Source organism: Oncorhynchus nerka, linkage group LG4, assembly GCF_034236695.1.
Source record: "Oncorhynchus nerka isolate Pitt River linkage group LG4, Oner_Uvic_2.0, whole genome shotgun sequence".
NCBI lineage: Eukaryota > Metazoa > Chordata > Actinopteri > Salmoniformes > Salmonidae > Oncorhynchus > Oncorhynchus nerka.
Genome location: NC_088399.1, coordinates 51642280 through 51666588, shown reverse-complemented (window position 1 = coordinate 51666588; position 24309 = coordinate 51642280). Strand labels below are relative to the sequence as shown.

Below are 24309 nucleotides of genomic sequence, written 5' to 3'. Positions count from 1 at the left end.
CCCATATACCCACCAACATCCACTCCTCCCTCTGACCATGTACATCCCATATACCCACCAACATCCAATCCTCCCTCAGACCATGTACATCCCATACACCCACCAACATCCACTCCTCCCTCTGACCATGTACATCCCATATACCCACCAACATCCACTCCTCCCTCTGACCATGTACATCCCATATACCCACCAACATCCACTCCTCCCTCTGACCATGTACATCCCATATACCCACCAACATCTACTCCTCCCTCTGACCATGTACGTCCCATATACCCACCAACATCCACTCCTCCCTCTGACCATGTACATCCCATATACCCACCAACATCCACTCCTCCCTCTGACCATGTACATCCCATATACCCACCAACATCCACTCCTCCCTCTGACCATATACCCACCAACATCCACTCCTCCCTCTGACCATGTACATCCCATATACCCACCAACATCCACTCCTCCCTCTGACCATGTACATCCCATATACCCACCAATATCCACTCCTCCCTCTGACCATGTACATCCCATATACCCACCAACATCCACTCCTCCCTCTGACCATGTACATCCCATATACCCACCAACATCCAATCCTCCCTCAGACCATGTACATCCCATATACCCACCAACATCTACTCCTCCCTCAGACCATGTACATCCCATATACCCACCAACATCCACTCCTCCCTCTGACCATGTACATCCAACCCCTGTGTCAGTGCGTGTCCTGGGGTTTTGGGTTAAAAGCAAAAAGACACATTTCCGTGGACTGTACGGAAATAGAGGAATATTTTTTGGGTTCCTCCAATACTCACATGCACTATGTATGTATGTTTCTATCTATCCGTAAAATGTATGCATGTATGTATGTATGTATGTATGTAATGTATGTACATTAGTCAATTAAATGTATGTATGTATGTATGTACGTACAGTATGTATGTATGTACGTACAGTATGTATGCATGTATAAATAACATTACAGTCACTCACCTGCACTGTTGAACCCGCAGCCCAGGAAGAATCCCCTGACCTCTGGAGCCTCACCCATCAGGGGCTTGTGGTCCGCTGTGAATGATTCTGGGTAAAAAAAGATATACGTAGTGTTAAGGAAACATTCCATCCATTCTGAACCACCAGCAGAGCCATGTACAGTACAGAGATGTATATACAGTACCAGTCAAAAGTTTGGACACACCTACTCATTCAAGGGGTTCTTTATTTTTTACTATTTTCTTCATTGTAGAATAATAGCGAAGACACCAACACCATGAAATAACACTATATATATATATAACAATATATAATCATGTAGTAACCAAAAAGGTTAAAATAATCCAAATATATTTTAGATTCTTTCAAAGTAGCCACCCTTTGCCTTGATGACAGCTTTGCAAACTCTTGGCATTCTCGCAAACAGTTTCATGAGGAATGCTTTTCCAACAGTCTTGAAGGAGTTCCCACTTATGCTGAGCACTTGTTGGCTGCTTTTCCTTCACTCTGCGGTCCAACTCATCCCAAACCATCTCAATTGGGTTGAGGTTGGGTGATGGTGGAGGTCAGGTCATCGGATGCAGCACTCTATCATTCTCCTGCTTGGTCAAATAGCCCTTACACATCCTAGAGGTGTGTTGGGTCATTGTCCTGTTGAAAAACTAATTATCGTCACACTGAGCGCAAACCAAATGGGATGGAGTATCGCTGCAGAATGCTGTGGTAGCTATGGTGGTTAAGTGTGCCTTGAATTCTATATAAATCACAGACAGTGTTCCCAGTAAAGCACCATCACACCTCCTCCCCCATGCTTCGCGGTGGGAACCACACATGCAGAGCTTATCCGTTCACCTACTCTGCGTCTCACAAAGACACAGTGGTTGGAACCAAACATCTCAAATTTGGACTCCACCGGTCAAATGTCGGACCACCAGTCTAATGTCCATTGCTCGTGTTTCTTGGCCCAAGCAAATCTCTTCTTCTTATTGGTGCCCTTTAGTAGTGGTTTCTTTGCAGCAATTCGACCATGAAGGCCTGATTCACGCAGTCTCCTCTGAATAGTTGATGTTGAGAGGTTTCTGTTACTTGAACTCTGTGAAGCATTTATTTGAGCTGCAATTTCTGAGACTGGTAACTTTAATGAACTTATCCTCTGCAGCAGAGGTAACTCTGGGTCTTCCTTTCCTATGGTGGTCCTCAGATCCAGTTTCATCATAGCGCTTGATGGTTTTTGCGACTGCACTTGAAGAAAATTTAAATGTTCTTGACATTGACTGACCTTCATGTCTTAAAGTGATGGACTGTCGTTTCTCTTTGCTTATTTGATCTGTTCTTGCCAAAACATGGATTTGGTCTTTTACCAAATAGGGCAAGCGTCTGTATGCCACGCCTACCTTGTCACAACACAACTGATTGGCTCAAACGCATTAAGGAGGAAAGAAATTTCACAAATGAACTTTTAACAAGGCACACCTGTTAATTGAAATGCATTCCAGGTGACTTCCTCATGAAGCTGGTTGAGAGAATGCCAAGAGTGTGCAAGGCTGTCAAAGCAAAGGGTGGCTAATTTGAAGAATTTCAAATATATTTGGATTTGTTTAACATTTTTATTTCGGTTACTACATGATTCCCTATGTGTTATTTCATAGTTTTTATGTCTTCACTATTATTCCCCTGTAGAAAAAAAGTCTAAATAAAGAAAAACCCTGAGTACAGTAGGTGTCCTAACTTTTGACTGGCTCTGGTCACAACAGCGTGAATATCTACAGTCTCCAGAGTCTAATCCAATCACAATGTGGAGGACAGGGCATTTGTCCATCTAATTACAAAGAAGTATTACCACCCCCACAAACATGTCTTCTCCACTCTCCGCTAGTAGAGCCGAACGCTACTCTACTACGACCTCCATCTTATCACGCGAGTGAGGGATCAAATCAAAAGTGAGCGTGGGGGAGAGAGAGAGAGAGAGAACGTTAAGAGGGTAAGGAAAGAGAGACGGGAGATCGGAACACACCTTTGCCATTATTACACACGGGGGGATAAGTAATGAAGTACGAGAGCACACAGAGCTCTCCTCTCCAATAAGTAGAGAGTCTCCCGGAACAGAACAAGGCAGAATAGCGTCGCAGCTTCCCACTCATTGCGCTACTAGTCCTTTTTTGGGCTTCCCACAAGGTCAGATTTCACTTGGACCCTTAAGAAAAAAATTAACACGTTATGACCGTTGTAAAATCAAGTCTGGAGGTAGATGTCACATCTACACTGGCCTCTCTAGGGAGACATGTAAGTGCCTATAAAAGGCATTCATTCGCCACTAACAAACAAAAACACAGTTGAGATAACAGGCTTGTGTTTGGTTTGTGGTGGCGAGATACACGACCCTCTCACTGGGGAGTTAACAGCCACGCAGTCTTAAAAACAGAACATACATTTTGTATCGTAGAAAACGCACGCGTACTACACACAAGCGCATTAAAGGGCGCACGCACACAAGCTCATCAGTTAGTCTAAAAGGCAGAGCGCACATGAACACAGACATGCACTGAGGGAGTGTATGTTTCAACGTTAAAAACATTTAAAGGGATACTTCGGGGATTTTGACAATGGAGGCCCTTTAATTATCTACTTCCCCAGAGTCAGATGAACTCGTGGATACGATTTTTAATGTCTGTGTCCAGCACAAAAGCGAACTAGCATTAGCGCAATGGCAAAGTCTACGGGTATCTGCTGGCATCCTCTCATCATGTCCATTTCCAGTGAGTCGGGACCAGACAGATGACCGTTAACGAACCAGCATGATTCTAACAGACGCTAATTAAAACACTGGTCTACGGGTATCTGCTGGCATCCTCTCATCATGTCCATTTCCAGTGAGTCGGGACCAGACAGATGACCGTTAACGAACCAGCAGGATTCTAACAGACGCTAATTAAAACACTGGTCGCCATCCATTACAAACCAACCACTGACAGAAATACAGACGGATGGAGCGAAAGAGAGACAAGCAGACAGACCATCCAGACAACACGGGAGCTTAAGTGTGAGTGCGCATGCCCGGACACCCCGTCTACCACTAGAGTGAGACCACCAGACAGTCAGTCTCTTACCAGTCTGTCACCTCTCTTCCCAAGAGAGAAAGTCACAACGTTTCACACCTGTCAGCTCTTATATCAGACAGTATTCCCTGGAGTCACATAGACTCAAGCCCTCTCACAGGCAACGGGCCTGGACCAGTGATATCAATGATATCAATCACTCACAACCAAGGAGGGCCTACAGCAGCACCTAGATCTTATGCACAGATTCTGTCAGACCTGGGCCCTGACAGTAAATCTCAGTAAGACCAAAATAATGGTGTTCCAAAAAAGGTCCAGTCACCAGGACCACAAATACAAATTCCATCTAGACACTGTTGCCCTAGAGCACACAAAAAACTATACATACCTTGGCCTAAACATCAGCGCCACAGGTAACTTCCACAAAGCTGTGAACGATCTGAGAGACAAGGCAAGAAGGGCATTCTATGCCATCAAAAGAAACATAAATTTCAACATACCAATTAGGATTTGGCTAAAAATACTTGAATCAGTCATAGAGCCCATTGCCCTTTATGGTTGTGAGGTCTGGGGTCCGCTCACCAACCAAGACTTCACAAAATGGGACAAACACCAAATTGAGACTCTGCACGCAGAATTCTGCAAAAATATCCTCTGTGTACAACGTAAAACACCAAATAATGCATGCAGAGCAGAATTAGGCCGATACCCACTAATTATCAAAATCCAGAAAAGAGCCGTTAAATTCTACAACCACCTAAAAGGAAGCGATTCACAAACCTTCCATAACAAAGCCATCACCTACAGAGAGATGAACCTGGAGAAGAGTCCCCTAAGCAAGCTGGTCCTGGGGCTCTGTTCACAAACACAAACACACCCTACAGAGCCCCAGGACAACAGCACAATTAGACCCAACCAAATCATGAGAAAACAAAAAGATAATTACTTAACACATTGGAAAGAATTAACAAAAAACAGAGCAAACTAGAATGCTATTTGGCCCTACACAGAGAGTACACAGCGGCAGAATACCTGACCACTGTGACCGACCCAAAATTAAGGAAAGCTTTGACTATGTACAGACTCAGTGAGCATAGCCTTGCTATTGAGAAAGGCCGCCGTAGGCAGACATGGCTCTCAAGAGAAGACAGGCTATGTGCTCACTGCCCACAAAATGAGGTGGAAACTGAGCTGCACTTCCTAACCTCCTGCCCAATGTATGACCATATTAGAGAGACATATTTCCCCCAGATTACACAGATCCACAAAGAATTCGAAAACAAATCCAATTTTGAAAAACTCCCATATCTTTTGGGTGAAATTCCACAGTGTGCCATCACAGCAGCAAGATTTGTGACCTGTTGCCACGAGAAAAGGGCAACCAGTGAAGAACAAACACCATTGTAAATACAACCCATATTTATGCTTATTCATTTTATCTTGTGTCCTTTAACTATTTGTACATTGTATATATATATATATATATAATATGACATTTGTAATGTCTTTACTGTTTTGAAACTTCTGTATGTGTAATGTTTACTGTTAATTTTTGTTGTTTTTCACTTTATATATTCACTTTGTATGTTGTCTACCTCACTTGCTTTGGCAATGTTAACACATGTTTCCCATGCCAATAAAGCCCTTGAATTGAATTGAATTGAATTGATATCCTCCAGTCTCAGAGAAACCAACCTCGATCAGTTCAGGTACCGTCTGCCCCAAGTCACCAGACTACGGTAAAAGGTCAACACTGATCCAATTGAGAAGCCATAGAGATGAGGAATAGAAATATGACAAAGGGGGACTATTGGGGTTGGCTGCAACAGCACAGAATGGACACAGACAAATCATTAAAAACTGTAGGGGGGATTAAATGATAAAGATATTTTCCACATCTCGCCATCTTAGACGGACTATATATTAAATGAGTATTGATGTCTGTCAGTGTTGGTAATTGTGTGTGAAAGAATGTTGTACAGCAAATAAGTGTGTTTTAGGAGTGTCTGAATTGTAATACAGTGCCTTCAGATATGCACATTTTGTTGTGTTACAGCTGGAATTAAATGCATTCAAATTGTAGTTTTTGTTCAAATTGATTGAAAATGAAATGCAAAAAGCTTGTTTACATCATTATTCACACCCCTGAGAAAATACATATTATAATCACCTTTGCAGTGATTACAGCTGTGAGTCTGTCTGGGTAAGTCTAAGAGCTTTGCACATCTGGACTGTAAAACGTTTATTTGTTTAGTCTATCGAGCTCTGTCAACTTAGTTGTTATTGCTAGATAGTTACTTTCAAGTCTTGCCATAGACTTCAGCCAATTTTTAGTCAAAACTTGATCTAGGCCACTCGGTAACATTCAATGTCATCTTGGTAAGTAACTCCAGTGTATACAGCGCATTCAGAAAGTATTTAAACCCCTTCACTTTTTCCACATTTTGTTATGGTACCGCCTTCTTCTAAAATTGATTAAATTGTTTCCCCACACTTCATCAATCTAGACAACACCCCATAATAATTTTTTGCAAATGTATTAAAAAATTTAAAAAACTGAAATATCACATTTACATAAGTATTCAGACCCTTTTGGGGTATGACGCTACAAGATTGGCACACCTGTATTTGGGGAGTTTCTCCCATTCTTCTCTGCAGATCCTCTCAAGCACAGCTATTTTCAGGTCTCTCCAGAGATGTTCAATCAAGTTCAAGTCCGGGCTCTAGTGGGGCCACTCAAGGACATTCAGAGACTTGTCCCAAAGCCACTCCTGCATTGTCTTGGCTGTGTGCTTAGGGTCGTTGTCCTGTTAAAAGGTGAACCTTTGCCCCAGTATGATGACCTGAGCACAAAGAGCTCTCTGTGCTTTGCTCCATTCACCTTTCCCTTGATCCTGACTAGTCTCCCAGTACCTGCCGCTGAAAAGAATCCCAACAGCATGATGCTGCCACCACCATGCTTCACCGTAGGGATGATATTGGCCAGGTGATGAGTGGTACCTGGTTTCCTCCAGATATGACACTTGGCATTCAGGCCAAAGAATTCAATCTTCGTTTCATCAGACCGGAGAATCTTGTTTCTCATGGTCTGAGAGTCATTTAGGTGCCTTTTGGCAAACTCCATGGGGGCTGTCATGTGCCTTTTACTGGTAAGTGGCTTCTGTCTGGCCACTTTACCGTAAAGGCCTGATTTGTGGAGTGCTGCAGAGTTTCTTGTCCTTCTGGAAGTTTCTCCCATCTCCACAGAGGAACTCTGGAGCTCTGTCAGAGTGACCATCGGGTTTTTGGTAACCTCCCTGACCAAAGCCCTTCTCCCCCGATTGCAGTTTGGCCAAGCAGCCAGCTCTAGGTGGTTCCAAACCTCTTCCATTTAAGAATGGAGGCCACTGTGTTCTTGGGGACCTTCAATGCCGCAGACACTTTTTGGTACCCTTCCCCAGATCTGTGCCTCGACACAATCCTGTCTCGGAGCTCTACGGACAATTCCTTCAACCTCATGGCTTGGTTTTTGCTCTGACATGCACTGTCAACTGTGGGACCTTATATAGACAGGTGTGTGCCTTTCCAAATCATGTACAATCAATTGAATTTACCACAGGTGGACTCCAATCAAGTTGTAGAAACATTTCAAGGATGATCAAAGTAAACAGCATGCATCCGAGCTCAATTTTGAGTCTCATGGCAAAGGGTCTGAATACGTATGTAAATAAGGTACTTGTTTTTTGTTTGTTTTTTATATGAAAACATTTCTAAAAACCTGTTTTCACTTTGTCATTATGGGGTACTGTGTGTAGATTGATGGGGAAAATAATTTATTTAAATCCACAAGAAAAAGGCTGTAATATAACAAAATGTGGAAAAGTGAAGGGGTCTGAACACTTTTAGAATGAACTGTATTTGCCTTTGTGTTTTAGGTTATTGTCCTGCTGAAAGGTGAATTTGTCTCCCAGTGTCTGTTTTACAGTGAAATCCCTGAGCGGTTTCCTTCCTCTCCGGCAACTGAGTTAGGAAGGACACCTGTATCTTTGTAGTGACTGGGTGCATTGATAATAATTACACTTTGGTTGGTTTAACTTCATCATTGTCATGACTCTCCCTCCTACACCCAGGTTCTGTTATCTCAGGTCATAAATTCCTGGAGGAGACTCTCTCCCCATGGCCATGCAGAAAGAGACAGAGAGAACAAAGGATGGCGAACTCGTAAATGATCTGGCATCATGGAACAACCCTTTTCTACTGTTATGAATAAAAAACCCACCTGAAGAAATCCTCTTCAGACCACGTGTACCTCGATGGACACAGAGGGGGAGCAGGTTGAGTTCAGACCACAAAAACCTCAGTATCAACTCTAAGATTATCGATCCCGACAGAATAAGAGCAAATCTTAGATACTATTAGGCTGCAGCTATGTCAACCTGGGATGCGAAGACAGACAACATCTACACTATAAGAACATTTCTGAATGGTACTCTGAAGCATCCATTCTAACGACGAAAGACTTCAGGGAAGCAGAGAGAGAGAGAGACGATGATGAACTGACTCTCCAACAGGACTAACGATCCCAACAGAGATCACGATGACACACTGGGCGAAAATATATATATATTTATTGCAATTAATCCCGAATGAGTGAGTGCAAAGGATTAGCATTTCAATGAATATAATTATCAACTGTGTGGTGACTCATTTTGTCTTTCCCGCCATTCTCAGTCCACACCCACTTCCCTTTGTCCACCAAAGCCATCATATCGGCTTAGCCCACTAGGGAAACTCCCCTATCATTTCCTTGTTAGTTAGTTAGTAAATAAATGATTAAGACAATTGATGTATGGATGATTCATAGTGAAGGCTGGATTCGTGCAGATAACCAACAATTTACGACGTTTGGAATGAGACTAACATGAGGTGAAGAATAATTCATTAATTAGAAGACTAATTGATTAGATAGTCAAATATCTGAAGAGTTGTAATCAGGACAATTATAACTTCGTAATCTGAAGATTTCCCTTGGTGCCCCGACTTCCTAGTTAATTACAATTACATGATTAGTTTAATCACATAATAATAATTACAGAGAATTGATTTGATAAAATAACGGTCTTCACTTTAATGATGCCAAAGACACAACACCATGCTCAAAGGGATATTCAATGTCTGCTTCATTCATCATCATCATCATCATCATATACCAATAGATGCGAGGCATTGGAAAACTCCCTGGTCTTTGTGGTTGAATCTGTGTTTTAAATTCACTGCTCGACTAAGGGACCTTACAGATAACTGTACAATATGTCTGGGGCACAGAGATGAAATAGTCATTCCAAAACAATCTTATGAAACACCATTATTGCACACAGAGTGAGTCTACGAAACTGATTATGTGACTTGTTAAGCAGAATTCGACTCCTGAACTTACGTAGGCTTGCCATTACAAAAGGGGTTGAATACTTATTGACTCAAGACATTTCAGCATTTCATGTGTTATTCATGTGGGAAAATTCCTAAAAACATCATTCCACTTTGACACTGTGTGGTTGTTTGAGTAGTCAGTGCCAAAATCTCACTTTAACCCATTTTAAAATGCAGGCTGTAACACGACAACAATGTGGTAAATGTCGAGGGTTGTGAATACTTTCTGAAGGCACTGGAAACGACTGACTGAGGGAGTTATTACGGGAGTGGGAACCGTAGTGGGTGTGTGTATCGCATGTCCATACCTGGTCCACAGACAGTGGATTTGATGCCAGTCTGCTCCAGAGCAGGGACTCTGTTGACAGCTCCCTCTATGTGCTGCATGAACACATCCCAGTCCAGGTCAAACAGGCTGAAAGCAAACTTATCAGACACCTGCAACACAAGGACAACAACCAAAACAGTGTTCACTCGACCAAACATATCAGACACCTGTGTTGGTTTTGACATTTTGAACATTGAGATATGAAAAGACATGACAGATCAGACGCATAGCATATTAAGGAGTGAGATCTGTAGAAAGACAAGAGTGGCTGTGGAAATGTGCTGGGTGGCCGGAAGGAGCTCAGAGGATTGCTAAAGGGGAGGCAGATGGACATCTGTGGACTAGAAGGAAGAGGGATTGAGGTCAGGAGGTGAGGTCAGCTCCCCTGAAGGGAGCAATAAAGGTTTTACTACCCTCTTCCTGCGGAAGCATAAGATGTAAGGATTGGAGAGAAGGAGGAGCATCTTAAGTGGGATATATATACACACTGCTCAAAAAAAAATAAAGGGAACACTAAAATAACACATCCTTGATCTGAATGAATGAAATATTCTTATTAAATACTTTTTTCTTTACATAGTTGAATGTGCTGACAACAAAATCACACAAAAATTATCAATGGAAATCAAATTTATCAACCCATGGAGGTCTGGATTTAGAGTCACACTCAAAATTAAAGTGGAAAACCACACTACAGGCTGATCCAACTTTGATGTAATGTCCTTAAAACAAGTCAAAATGAGGCTCAGTAGTGTGTGTGGCCTCCACGTGCCTGTATGACCTCCCTACAATGCCTGGGCATACTCCTGATGAGGTGGCTGATGCGATTTCTAGATTTATTTTGGATTGGAGATGCTTAATGTGAATTTGGAAGGAGAGTTTACAGTCTAACCAGACACCTAGGTATTTGTAGTCCACATATTCTAAGTCAGAACCATCCAGGAGTAGTGATAATGGGCGGGCGGGCAGCAATCGTTTGAAGAGCATGCATTTAGTTTTACTTGCATTTAAAAGCAGTTGGAGGCCACAGAATGAGTGTTGTATGGCATTGAAGCTCGTTTGGAGGTTTGTTAACACAGTGTCCAAAGAAGGGCCAGATGTATACAGAACGGTGTCGCCTGCGTAGAGGTGGATCAGAGAATCACCAGCAGCAAAAGCGACATCATTGATATATACAGAGAAGAGAGTCAGCCCGAGAATTTAACCCTGTGACACCCCCATAAAGACTGCCAGAGGTCCGGACAACAGGCCTATGTGAGAAGTAGTTGGTGAACCAGGCGAGGCAGTCATTTGAGAAACCAAGGCTATTGAGTCTGCCGATAAGAATGCGGTGATTGATAGAGTTGAAAGCCTTGGCCAAGTCGATGAAGACGGCTGCACAGTAATGTCTTTTATCGATGACGGTTATGATATCGTTTAGGACCTTGAGCGTGGCTGAAGTGCACCCATGACCAGCTCGGAAACCAGATTGCATAGTGGAGAAGGTATGGTGGGATTCAAAATGGTCGGTGATCTGTTTGTTAACTTGGCTTTCGAATATTGTAGAAAGGCAGGGCAGGATGGATATAAGTCTATAACAGTTTGGGTCTAGAGTGTCTCCCCCTTTGAAGAGGGGGATGACCGCGGCAGCTTCCCAATCTTTGGGGATCTCAGACGATATAAAAGTGTGTTGAACAGTAATAGGGGTTGCAACAATTTCGGCGGATCATTTTAGAAAGAGAGGGTCCAGATTGTCTAGCCCTGAAGATTTGTAGGGGTCCAGATTTTGCAGCTCTTTCAGAACATCAGCTGTCTGGATTTGAGTGAAGGAGAAGCAGGGAGGGGGGTGCAGAGCTGTTGGCCGGGGTAGGGGTAGCCAGGTGGAAAGCATGGCCAGCTGTAGAAAAATGCTTATTATCATAGATTTATCGGTGGTGAAAGTGTTTGCTAGCATCAGTGCAGTGGGCAGCTGGGAGGAGGTTGTTAACAAGGACACATCAACACAACCAAGGACACAACAACGCTGCGCTGCACTTGTGCCATCTTCAACAAGACACGGCTTTCGCAAACATTTAGTACACATCGGTGAACAGTTATGGAAGCACACACACACACCGTTCAACTCATCTTTCAAATGTCACATAAACAGACAGAGAGAGAGAGAGAGAGAGAGAGATGATGCAGGGCACTCAGCAGGGAAATGCTGAACACATGAAAGTGTGCATATGCCACAGTGGATGAACTGATGCTGTAAAGAGAAGACGGGGATCAAGATTTAAAGAAAGAAAGAAAAAAAAAGGTTGGGAGGCTGCAGGGCCAGCCAAGTAACTGTGACCTTTTCCCGCAAGAATGCACGTACGCACACACAGTGATTTTCCATCACAACAGCCCCTCATTATCAGTCGAGGCCTGGCCCCTAGGGAGCTCCCAACACCAGATTCAACTTTCAACTTCTCCTAAACTTCTCTAAAATATTGATCCACAGACCCAGCTTCTCCCTCTCTGTACTAAATGCATTTTCCTTTTCTCACTTCGTTTCCAACTCTTGAAAGCTCGTGCTGACAGAGCGGAAAGGACAAAAACATTCCTTTATCCGGGTTGAGGTGTTAGGTCATTTAGCGCTGTCGAATTGTTTGGCTGGATGTGAATGTTAAACGGACTTGTGTGACGTGGTCTCTGGCTTCAGAGTTGGGGGTCAGAGGCCATTCTGGCTGGTGTGTGTGTGACTAAAAGCACATTTAGTACGGTACCTGCAGACTGAACAGGAACCACACCAACTGAGCACGCGCCACAGAGAGGAGTGAGGAGGGCATATTGACATTGAGCCGGTCAGAGCCAGTGTGCACCGACAGAACACGACACGCTCCAGCTAGACCAACACAAAACACTCAGATCTCAATCTGTGTCCTGCTGTAACCGCATAAGGCTGCATACCCCCTAGCTAAAAGTGAGCGAGCGAGAGAGCGAATAAGAGTGCGGTAAAGGGGAAAGGGAGCCACAGACACTCAGCGGCTGGTGAAGTAATGAGTGTGTGTGTGTGTGTGCGCTTATCTGTGCACATCCTGCTGGAGCTTCTCCTCAGGCTGTGTGAGTAGGGAGCGGATACAACAATCCACTGACACGCCAGAGGAACAGAGCATGGCAATTAACTGGCCTGTGAAAGTCAGACATAGACAAGCAGCATGCCTCTCTGCAAGCTTCACTGCACCACACGACGCGTGCGCGTGCAATATAAGCAAACACACATGGACAACCACACAAACATAAAGATTCTCACAGATAGAGGTCAAATACTGTACACACAATCACTCACACAAGCACCCATATAGCACACAACCCAATACACACAAACTACAGGAGGCTGCTGAGGGGAGTACGGCGCATAATAAATGGAAAATGGAATGGCATCAAACACCTGGAAACCATGGAAACCATGAGTTTGATACCATTCCACCCATTCTGCTCCAGTCATCCTTACAAACCCATCCCCGTCCCCCCCAATGAAGGTGCCACCAACCTCCTGTGTCACAAACACCAATGACATCCCGCTCACAGTATGTCAACACAGTGAAAACACACACACACACACACACACACACACACAACACAATACCTTGTCCCAGAAGACCGGGTTCTGTTCGTAACCCCCCACGGAGAGGGCGTCACCTTGGAGACGAAGGTAGACTGATGCATCATGGTCCCTCACATTGGGCATGTTCTAGAAGGGTGGCAGGAAGAGAGACATTCTTTAGATCTTCAAAACGGTATACTCCTAACAGATCACAGGCACAATGATCATCTTAGAACAACAAACAGGACTATAAAACACAGCAGACATAGCCTACTTGCATAGCATACTTGCAGAAAGAGAACCCAGTCCTCAAAACATTTACATCAAAAAGGTGCAAAGTTATAGGCAAAGATGTCAAATTTAAAAAAAAATATTGATAAAATAACATGAAAACAAGCATTACCAACAGAGTAAATGTGAAAATTGATTAAAAAATGGTCCCACTTTGCTGGTGATTTGTGTATGTGCAATGATACAAGTAAAAGGAGGGCTGTGATTGGTTAAATTGTCTATAAAACAAAACTAGCAGAGATCCCATTCTGTCAGTAGAGTATATATAATGTTCAACAATACAGATTTTGTTTTTACCCAAATGTAAAAAATATATATATTTTCAATATTCATGTTTATATTATTGAAATCGAAACGCCTCATATTATAGAGTAAGCAGTAAAGCTTCATATGACACCAATTTTTGTAGCACCTACAGATGAAACAATATGGTGTCTTAAAGGAGGCGTTGGTAAGGCCAGAATTTAATCAAATCGGCCAACTCCAATTAATTATTACTCAATTATGATAAAAATGTCAAATAGAGTACCAGTCAAAAGTTTGGACACCTACTCAGTCAAGGGTTTTACTTTATTTTACATTGTAGAATAATAGTGAAGACATAAACTATGAAATAACACATATGGAATCATGTAGTAACCCCAAAAGTGTTAAACAAATCAAAATATCATTTTATATGTTATATTCTTCAAAGTAGCCACCCTTCGCCTTGAAGAGCTTTGCACACTCTTGGCATTCTCTCAACCAGCTTCACGAGGAATCATTTCCAACAGTCTTGAAGGTGTTCCCACATATGCTGAGCACTTGTTGGCTGCTTTTCCTTCATTCCAAACCATCTCAAATTGGGTTGAGGTCGGGTGATTGTGGAGGCCAGGTCATCTGATGCAGCACTCCATCACTCTCCTTCTTGGTGAAATAGCCCTTACAGCCTGGAGGTGTGTTGGGTCAGTGTCCTGTTGAAAAACGAATGATAGTCCCACTAAGCGCAAACCAGATGGGATTGCGTATCTCTGCAGAATGCTGTGATAGCCATGCTGGTTAAGTGTGCCTTGAATTCTATATAAATAACAGACAGCAAAGCACCCCCACACCTCGTTCTCCATGCTTCACGGTGGGAACCACACATGCAGAGAAAATCTGTTCACCTACTCTGCATCTCAAAGACACAGTGGTTAGAACCAGAAATCTCACATTTCCACCAGTCTAATATCCATTGCTCATGTTTCTTGGCCCATGCAAGTCTTCTTCTTTTTGGTGTTCTTTAGTAGTGGTTTCTTTGCAGTAATTCGACCACGAAGGCCTGCTTCAATGCAGTCTCCTGTGAACAGTTGATGTTGAGATGTGTCTGTTACTTGAACTCTGAAGCATTTATTTGGGCTGCAATTTCTGAGGCTGGTAACTCTAATGAACTTATCCTCTCAAACAAAGGTAACTCTGGGTCTTCCTCTCCTGTGGCGGTTCTCATGAGAGCCAGTTTCATCATAGGAGCTTGATGGTTTTTGCGACTGCACTTGAAGAAACGTTCAAAGTTCTTTACATTTTCTGCATTGACTGACCATGTTTTAAAGTAATGATGGACTGTAATTTCTCTTTGCTTATTTTAGCGGTTCATAATATGGACTTGGTCTTTAAACAAATCTTCTGTATACCACCCCTACCTTGTCACAACACAACAGATTGGCTCAAATGTATTAAGAAGGAAAGAAAGTCCACAAATTAACTTTTACATCACACACCTGCTACTTGAAATGCATTCCAAGTGACCACCTCATGAAGCTGGTTGAGAGAATGCCAAGAGTGTGCAAAGCTGCCATCAAGGCAAAGGGTGGCTACTTTGAAGAATCTAAAATACCAAATATATTTTGATTTGTTTAACACTTCTTTTGTTACGACATGATTCCATATGTTATTTCATAGTCTTAATGTCTTCACTATTATTCTACAATGTAGAAAATAGTAAAAAATAAAGAAAAACACTTGAATGAGTAGGTGTGTCCAAACTTTTGACTGGTACTGTACACACACATTTTTCCCCTAACCCTTATCACCCTTCCCCTAATTGGAGTAAACTAGTAAACAAGACCATGGTGCTTGCCTACGGAGCTGTGAGGGGAACGGCACCTCAGTACCTCCAGGCTCTGATCAGGCCCTACACCCAAACAAGGGCACTGCGTTCATCCACCTCTGGCCTGCTCGCCTCCCTACCACTGAGGAAGTACAGTTCCCGCTCAGCCCAGTCAAAACTGTTCGCTGCTCTGGCCCCCCAATGGTGGAACAAACTCCCTCACGACGCCAGGACAGCGGAGTCAATCACCACCTTCCGGAGACACCTGAAACCCCACCTCTTTAAGGAATACCTAGGATAGGATAAAGTAATCCCTCTCACCCCCCCTCCCCCTGAAAAGATTTAGATGCACTACTGTTCCACTGGAGGTCATAAGGTGAATGCACCAATTTGTAAGTCGCTCTGGATAAGAGCGTCTGCTAAATGACTTAAATGTAATGTAAAATGTAAACAATAACACTTAGGCTTCTACTTCCAGCTCATACATACTATATACATTTTATAGACAAAGTATAGTCATCTTGTTGTTTTTAAACCCACCCTTCAGCTCCACTCAACTCCTCCCTTCAATCATTAGATTTTTTAAATTTAACTAGTCAATTAAGAGCAAATTCCTATTTACAATGACTGGCCAAACCCGGATGACGCTGGGCCAATTGTGCGCCGCCCTATTGGACTCCTGATCACGGGCGGTTCTGACACATCCTGGATTCGAAACAGGGTGCCTGTATTGACGCCTCAAGCACTGAGATGCAATGCCTTTAGACCGCTGTGCCACTCGGTTGACACCATCCAGATTTCAATTTCAAAAAACTACTTTATATAGGAGTGCCTTTGATTTGACAGCACAGAAACTCAGCAAAAAAAGAAACGTCCCTTTTTCAAGACCCTGTCTTTCAAAGTGAATTTGTAAAAAAATCAAAATAACTTCACAGATCTTCATTGTAAAGGGATTAAACACCGTTTCCCATGCTTGTTCAATGAACCATAAACAATTAATGAACATGCACCTGTGGAACAGTCGTTAAGACACTAACAGCTTACAGACGGTAGGCAATTCATGTCACAGTTATGAAAACATAGGACACTAAAGAGGCCTTTCTACAGACTCAAAAAACACCAAAAGAAAGATGCCCAGGGTCCCTGCTCATCTGCGTGAACGTGTCTTAGGCATGCTGCAAGGAGGCATGAGGACTGCAGATGTGGCCAGGGCAATAAATTGCAATGTCCATGCTGTGAGACGCGCTACAGGGAGACAGGACGGACAGCTGATTGTCCTCGCAGTGGCTGACCACGTGTAACTACACCAGCAGAGTATCGGTAGATCCGAACATCACAGGTACAGGATGGCAACAACAACTGCCCGAGTTACACCAGGAACGCACAATCCCTCCATCAGTGCTCAGACTGTCCGCAATAGGCTGAGAGAGGCTGGACTGAGGGCTTGTAGACCTGTTGTAAGGCAGGTCCTCACCAGACATAACAGGCAACAACGTTGCCTATGGGCACAAACCCATCGTCACTGAACCAGACAGGACTGGCAAAAAGTGCTCTTCACCGACGAGTCGCGGTTGTCTCATCAGGGGTGATGGTCGGATTCTCGTTTATTGTCGAAGGAATGAGCGTTACACCGAGGCCTGTACTCTGGAGCGGGATCGATTTGGAGGTGGAGGGTCCGTCATGGTGTGGCGGTGTGTCACAGCACACCGTTACAGGGAAGACATCCTCTTCCCTCATCCCCTTCCTGCAGGCTCATCCTGACATGACAATGCCACCCGCCATTCTGCTCGTTCTGTGCATGATTTCCTGCAAGACAGGAATGTTAGTTTTCTGCCATGGCCAGCAGAAGGGGATCTCAATCCCATTGAGCACATCTAGGACCTGTTGGATCGGAGGGTGAGGGCTAGGGCCATTCCCTCCAGAAATGTCTGGGAACTTGCAGGTGCCTTGGTGGAAGAGTGGGGTAACATCTCACAGCAAGAACGGGCAAATCTGGTGCAGTCCACAAGGAGGAGATGCACTGCAGTACTTAATGCAGCTGGTGGCCACAACAGATACTGACTGTTACTTTTGATTTTAACCCCCCCTTTGTTCAGGGACACATTATTGAATTTCTATTAGTCACATGTCTGTGGAACTTGTTCAGTTTATGCCCGAGTTGTTGAAACTTATGTTCATACAAATATTTATACATGTTAGGTTTGCTGAAAATAAACCCAGTTGACAGTGAGAGGACGTTCTTTTTTTTTGCTGAGTTTACATGCTCAGTTGGGGATGACTGAGCATGTTTCTGCTCATGAGGTTGGCTATCTAACGTGGCCTTGACATCGCCTACAAGCGTGATCGGGGGTTTCTATTGGAGAAGCAGTTTAGGAATCTTCATAATAAACCATCTTTGACTCCGTTCTCTACACCAGTGGTTCCTAATCTTTTTATAGTCCCGTACCCCTTCAAAACATTCAACCTCCAGCTGTACCCCCTCTTTTTATAGTCCCGTACCCCTTCAAAACATTCAACCTGCTGCGTACCCCCTCCAGCACCATGGTCAGCGCACTTTCAAATGTTTTTTTTTTGCCATCATTGTAAGCCTGCCACACACACACACACTATACATTTATTAAACATAAGAATGAGTGTGAGTTTGTCACAACCCGGCTCGTGGGAAGTGACAAAGAGCTCTTATAGGACCAGGGCACAAATAATAATATAATCAATCATTTTGCTATTTATTTAACCCTCTTACATATAAAACCTTATTTGTTCATTGAAAATTGTGAGTAACTCACCACACATTATTGAGAAGGGTGTGCTTGAAAGGATGCACATAACTCTGCAATGTTGGGTTGTATTGGAGAGAGTCTCAGTCTTAAATCATTTCACACAGAGTCTGTGCCTTTATTTAGTTTTCATGCTTCTGATTGAATTATATTTTCACAGAAGCGCTAGTTGAAATTTCGATGAGGCTCTCTTGTTCAGATATCGGTAAGTTAACTCGAGGCGGGGCATGAAAAGGATAACAAATCCAGTTGTTTGTGTCATCCGTTTCGAGAAAGTACCTGCGTAATTGCTCACCCAACTCGGTCAGGTTCTTCGCTATATCACATTTGATATTGTCCGTAAGCTTCAGTTCATTTGCATACAAAAAAGATACGATGGAAAGACCTGTGTGTTGTCCTTGGTAATGCAGACAGAGAAGAGCTCCAACTTCTTAATCATAGCCTCAATGTTGTGCCGCACATTGAATATAGTTGCGGAGAGTCCCTGTAATCCTAGATGCAGATCATTCAGGCGAGAAAAAACATCACCCAGATAGGCCAGTCGAGTGAGAAACTCATCATCGTGCAAGCGGTCAGACAAGTGAAAATGGTCAGTAAAGAAAACTTTAAGCTCGTCTCTCAATTTAAAAGTGTCAATACTTCGCCCCTTGATAACCAGCGCACTTCTGTATGTAGTAAAATAATATAATTGCTTAATGCAGAAAATACACAGGAGTTCACGGGCCTTGCTTTAACAAGGTTAACAATTTTTCACAGTAGTGTCCAAAACATCTTTCAAGCTGTCAGGCATTCCCTTGGCAGCAGAGCCACTCCACTGTCTCCCTGTCATGGCTTTTGCGCCATCAGTACAGACACCAACACATCTTCACCACCAAAGTCCATCTGATGTCACAAAGCTGTCCAGTACTTTAAAAATATCCTCTCCTGTTGTCCTGGTTTCCAGTGGTTTGCAGAAGAGGATGTCTTCCTTAATTGACCCCCCCCCCCCCATAAATGTAACGGACATATACCAGGAGCTGTGCCAGGCCCGCCACGTCTGTTGACTCATCCAGCTGTAACGCATAGAATTCACTGGCTTGTATGCGAAGCAGTAATTGTTTCAGATCTCCTGCCATGTCACTGATGCGTTGAAACAAATTAAACAAATGCGTTGTTTGATGAAGACATTGTCTGTATAGTTTTTTGGGACTTTTTTCCCCAGCATTGTCCCAGCCACATCTGCAGCAGCAGGAAGAATTAAGTCCTTCACAAAGGTATGGGGTTTGCCTGTCCTATCCACTCGGTAGCTCACAACATGAGACACTTCTAGCCCCTTCTTATTAATGGTATCTGTTGCTTTTATACATGTCTTACTTCTCAAAAGTCTTTATTCTCGTTCAAAAAACTCCTGTGGCTTATTTTTTAAATTGGCACGTTGTGTTTCTAAATTTCTGTGCAAGAGTGAATGTTACATTGAGTTGTGAGATAGTACTTTTGCACATATAACACACTGTGGCTGAGGAAAGACACTACTCCCAATATATACTACCGTTTAGTTTGGGGTCACTTAAATGTCCTTGTTTTTGAAAAAAAGAAAGAAAGAAAAGCACATTTTTTTGTCCAATAAAATAACATCAACTTGATCAGAAATACAGTGTAGACATGATTAATGTTGTAAATGACTATTGTAGCTGGAAATGGCTGATTTTTCATGGAATATCTACATAGGTGTGCAGAAGCCCATTATCAGCAACCATCACTCCTGTGTTCCAATGGCACGTTGTGTTTGCTAATCCAAGTTTATAATTTAAAAAGGCTAATTGATAATTGGAAAACCCTTTTGCAATTATGTTTGCACAGCTGAAAACGGTTGTCCTGATTAAAGAACCAATAAACCTGGCCTTCTTTAGACTAGTTGAGTATCTAGAGCATCAGCATTTGTAAGGTCGATTACAGGCTCAAAATGGCCAGAAACAAAGAACCTTCCTCTGAAACTCGTCAGTCTATATTTGTTCTAAGAAATGAAGGCTATTCCATGCGAGAAATTGTCAAGAAACTGAAGATCTCGTACAACGCTGTATACTACTCCCTTCACAGAACAGCGCAAACTGGCCCTAACCAGAATAGAAAGAGTGGGAGGCCCCAGTGCACAACTGAGCAAGAGGACAAGCACATTAGAGTGTCTAGTTTGAGAAACAGACGCCTTGCAAGTCCCCAACTGGCAGCTTCATTAAATATGTGACGACCCTCCCACTCTGTCTGCCGTATTCTCTCTTTGCTCTTGTTTTCCTTATTAGGAGGTCGGCGGGCGGAGCTGGGAGGGTCGTCAGCGACATGGGACACACCTGGGCCCGGGTGTGTCCCAGGATAAATGCACCACTTCCCCATTCATTTTTCTGTCCGTTTCGTTGCTTTGGCAACTTTCAACACCCCTCATTATCACATTTATGCACACAACCACTCACACTACTGATTACACACACCTTTGTTAAATTGTATTTAGTTGACAACAAAATATTTATTAAACTGATCTCCACGTTGTCTCCCTTTTTGTTACGGACTATGAGCCGGTTTCGTGACAAATAGTCCCTGCAAAACACCAGTCTCAATGTCAACAGTGAAAAAGCGACTCCGGCATGCTGGCCTTCTAGGCAGAGTTCCTCTGTCCAGTGTCTGTGTTCTTTTGCCCATCTTAATATTTTATTGGCCAGTCTGAGATGGCTTTTTCTTTGCAACTCTGCCTAGAAGGCCATCATCCTGGAGTCACCTCTTCACTGTTGAGACCTGTGTTTTGCAGGTACTATTTAATGAAGCTGCCATTTGAGGAATTGTGAGGCATCGGTTTCTCAAACTAGACACTAATGTACTGGGGGTACGCATACCCCAGTTTGAGAATACTGACTCTACACTGAAGGGAAGAAGTAAGACAGGGGCCTGCAGTGTCACAGTGCCCCCTGCTGGGGAGACCTGGTGGTGGGAGAGAGGAAAGGACTGGTTCACACTATATGGCCAAGCTGCAAAGTCAAAATTTGGATATATCGTAAAACAAATGTATGAAAATTAAAATAAATGTGTCTTCATTTAAGGTTAGGCATAAGGTTAGCAGTGTGGTTGGGGTTAAGGTTAGGTTGAACATTTTAAGAAGATAAATTGTAGAACCTCCAGCTTTGCAGCTTGGCCCGATAGTGACAACAGAGAGCCAACTGGAGCCTCAGCTGGCCCTCTAGTCAGCAGTACGACATGCATGAGCAAGCTGGATAATATTAAAGATCAAAGTTCCCGTCAAATAGCACGTGTCACCTGGACTTACCCTCTGGCAGTGCATATGTTTGTGGTGATAAATCAGTTCCCCAAGTTGGGATCAATAAATGAATACGGGCTCTTCCTTTTCCTTGGATGCCCTCGATCCCTATGTCTGCATGGTGCTGTGTGTGTGTGTTTCTGTGTGTGTGCGGCACGAGTGCAACATGAGTGCCTATGGACGTACCTGGATGCCCTCGATCCTCTCGGTCACGACGTAGGCATGGTGCATGGCGACGAGTGGCACCTTGACTCCAGCCATCTCACCCAGCTTAGCGGCCCACACACCTGACAGGGCAAAGAGAGACCGTGCGTGCTTAAGCTCCACGTTGCAGTCCGACTGTGCAGAATCCCTGACCTACAAAAATCACCTTGCAACCCTAAATAACCACTCATCAATGAGCCGTCCAAATCAACTTTACTTCCTGTTAAGGGCTTTTTGTAATGGTTCAGTCATCTTGAATAGCGTCCAGATGCTTAAATAGGAGGCCAGAACATAGGCCTACTGGTAAAATGCACAAGAGGGGTACTTTGTGGGTTCTCCAGACAGAGCAAAATGTAATTTGGGGTACAGTAACCATAAAAAAAAATAGTTGGGAATCACTGTGTTGGAAGACTGACTAACCTGCACAGTTTACGACCACGGGGGTCTGGATGGTTCCATGGAAGGTCTCCACAGCCTTGACCCTCTTCACTCCCATGTCGTCTGTGCTCACCTGGATACCCGTCACTGGACAGTTCTCTATCACCTGACAGGAGAGCGAGCCAATCAGAGATGAGGTGAAAGACAACCGCAACTGTATACCCATACGCATCCATAGTTATCGGCAGGAGTTTTTTCTGACTGTGTGACTAAAGAGGGCAGTTGAAAACGGTGAGGGGGCACAAATCTGTTGGGGGGGGGTTCCTGCATTGGAATTGAATTCTGTTTATATCACGCCATACCACAATAAACAAAGTTCATTGAGTGCTTTTGAAGTGACAAGTTGGCGTGGAATCTGTAGCCTAATGCATCTCCGCTGCGCTGTGTCAGCATAAAATAGGGGCCTTCTAGCAGTTGTAAGGATAAAAGATTCATCAGGAGGCAGGCAGGTAGAGGTGCAAATGAGTGTTGGATTTATTTTCACAGCGCTGGTGTTTCAAAGATGACGGTGATAATGACAAATATATACACCGAACAAAAATATAAAATGCAACACGTAAAGTGCTGGTCCCCCCCAAAAAAGATTCTCTCACATTTGTTAGTGAGCATTTCTCCTTTGCCACGATAATCCATCCACCTGACAGGTGTGGCATGTCAAAAAGCAGATTAAACAGCATGATCATTACACAGGTGCACCTTGCGCCGGGGACAATAAAAGGCCACTTTAAAATGTGCAGTTATGTCACACAACACAATGCCACAGATGTCTCAAGTTTTGAGGGAGCGTGCAATTGGCATGACTGACTGGCATGACTGACTGGCATGACTGACTGGCATGACTGACTGCAGGAATGTCCACAAGAGCCGTTGCCAGATAATTCCATTTTCATTTTACTACCATAGGCTGCCTCCAAAGGCGTTTTAGAGAAGTTGGCAGTACATCTTACCGGCCTCACAACCACCGACCATCTGTAACCACAACAGCCCAGGACCTCCACATCCAGCTTCTTCACCTGTGGAATGGTCTAAGACCAGCCACCCGGAGAGCTGATGAAACTGTGGGTTTGCACAATTGAAGAATGTCTGCATAAACAAATCAGAAAACGTCGCAGGGAAGCTCGTCTGCATGCTTGTTGTCCTCACCAGGGTCTTGACCCGACTACAGTTCGGTGTCGTAACTGCTCACCTTCGATGGCCACTGGCACGCTGTGTGCAAGTGTGCTCTTCAGGGATGAGTTCCGGTTTCAACTGTACCTGGCAGATGGCAGACAGCGTGTACGGTGTCGTGTGAGCTGGCGGTTGGCCAACGTCAACGTTGTGAACAGAGTGCCCCGTGGTGGTGGGGTTAGGGAATTGGCTACGGACAGAGAACACAACTGCATTGAATGCACAGAGATACCGTGATGAGACCCTGAGGCCCATTGTCGTGCAAGTAATCCGCCGCCATAACCTCATCACCCCCACTCACCAGACTTGTCACCCATTAAGCATGTTTGGGATGCTCTGGATCACCGTGTACGACAGCGTTTTTCAAGCTCCCGCCAATATCCAGCAACTTCGCACAGCCACTGAAGACGAGTGGAACAACATTCCACAGGCCACAATCAACAGCCTGATCAACTCTATGCGGAGGAGGAAAATGGTGGTCACACCAGATACTGACTGGTTCTGATCCACACCCCCACCTTTTTTTTATATATATATATATATATATACACATCTGTATTCCCAGTCATATGAAATCCATAGATTAAGGCCCAATTAATTTATTTCAATTGACTGATTTCCATATGAGCTGCAACTGCGTTAATATTTTTGATCAGTGTATATTTCACGGGGCATTGATTAAAAAAATTGACACAATGAAACAAATTGGCAGGAGTCGGTGCCCAATAGTGGAGAGAGAGACGTG

The 24309-nt window shown here is 43.7% G+C and overlaps 1 protein-coding gene across 1 annotated transcript in view; it reads right to left on the bottom strand.

Moving 5' to 3' along the window:
• sardh (sarcosine dehydrogenase) overlaps positions 1-24309 on the bottom strand; it is a 128422-nt gene that overhangs the window by 86629 nt on the left and 17484 nt on the right. Inside the window, exons 6-10 of the mRNA XM_065017645.1 lie at positions 22380-22503; positions 21942-22042; positions 13385-13489; positions 9773-9902; positions 1000-1086 (exon numbers count right to left, since the gene is read on the bottom strand). Of these exons, the coding sequence (XP_064873717.1) occupies positions 1000-1086; positions 9773-9902; positions 13385-13489; positions 21942-22042; positions 22380-22503 (547 nt within the window). The remainder of the gene's footprint in view (positions 1-999; positions 1087-9772; positions 9903-13384; positions 13490-21941; positions 22043-22379; positions 22504-24309) is intronic.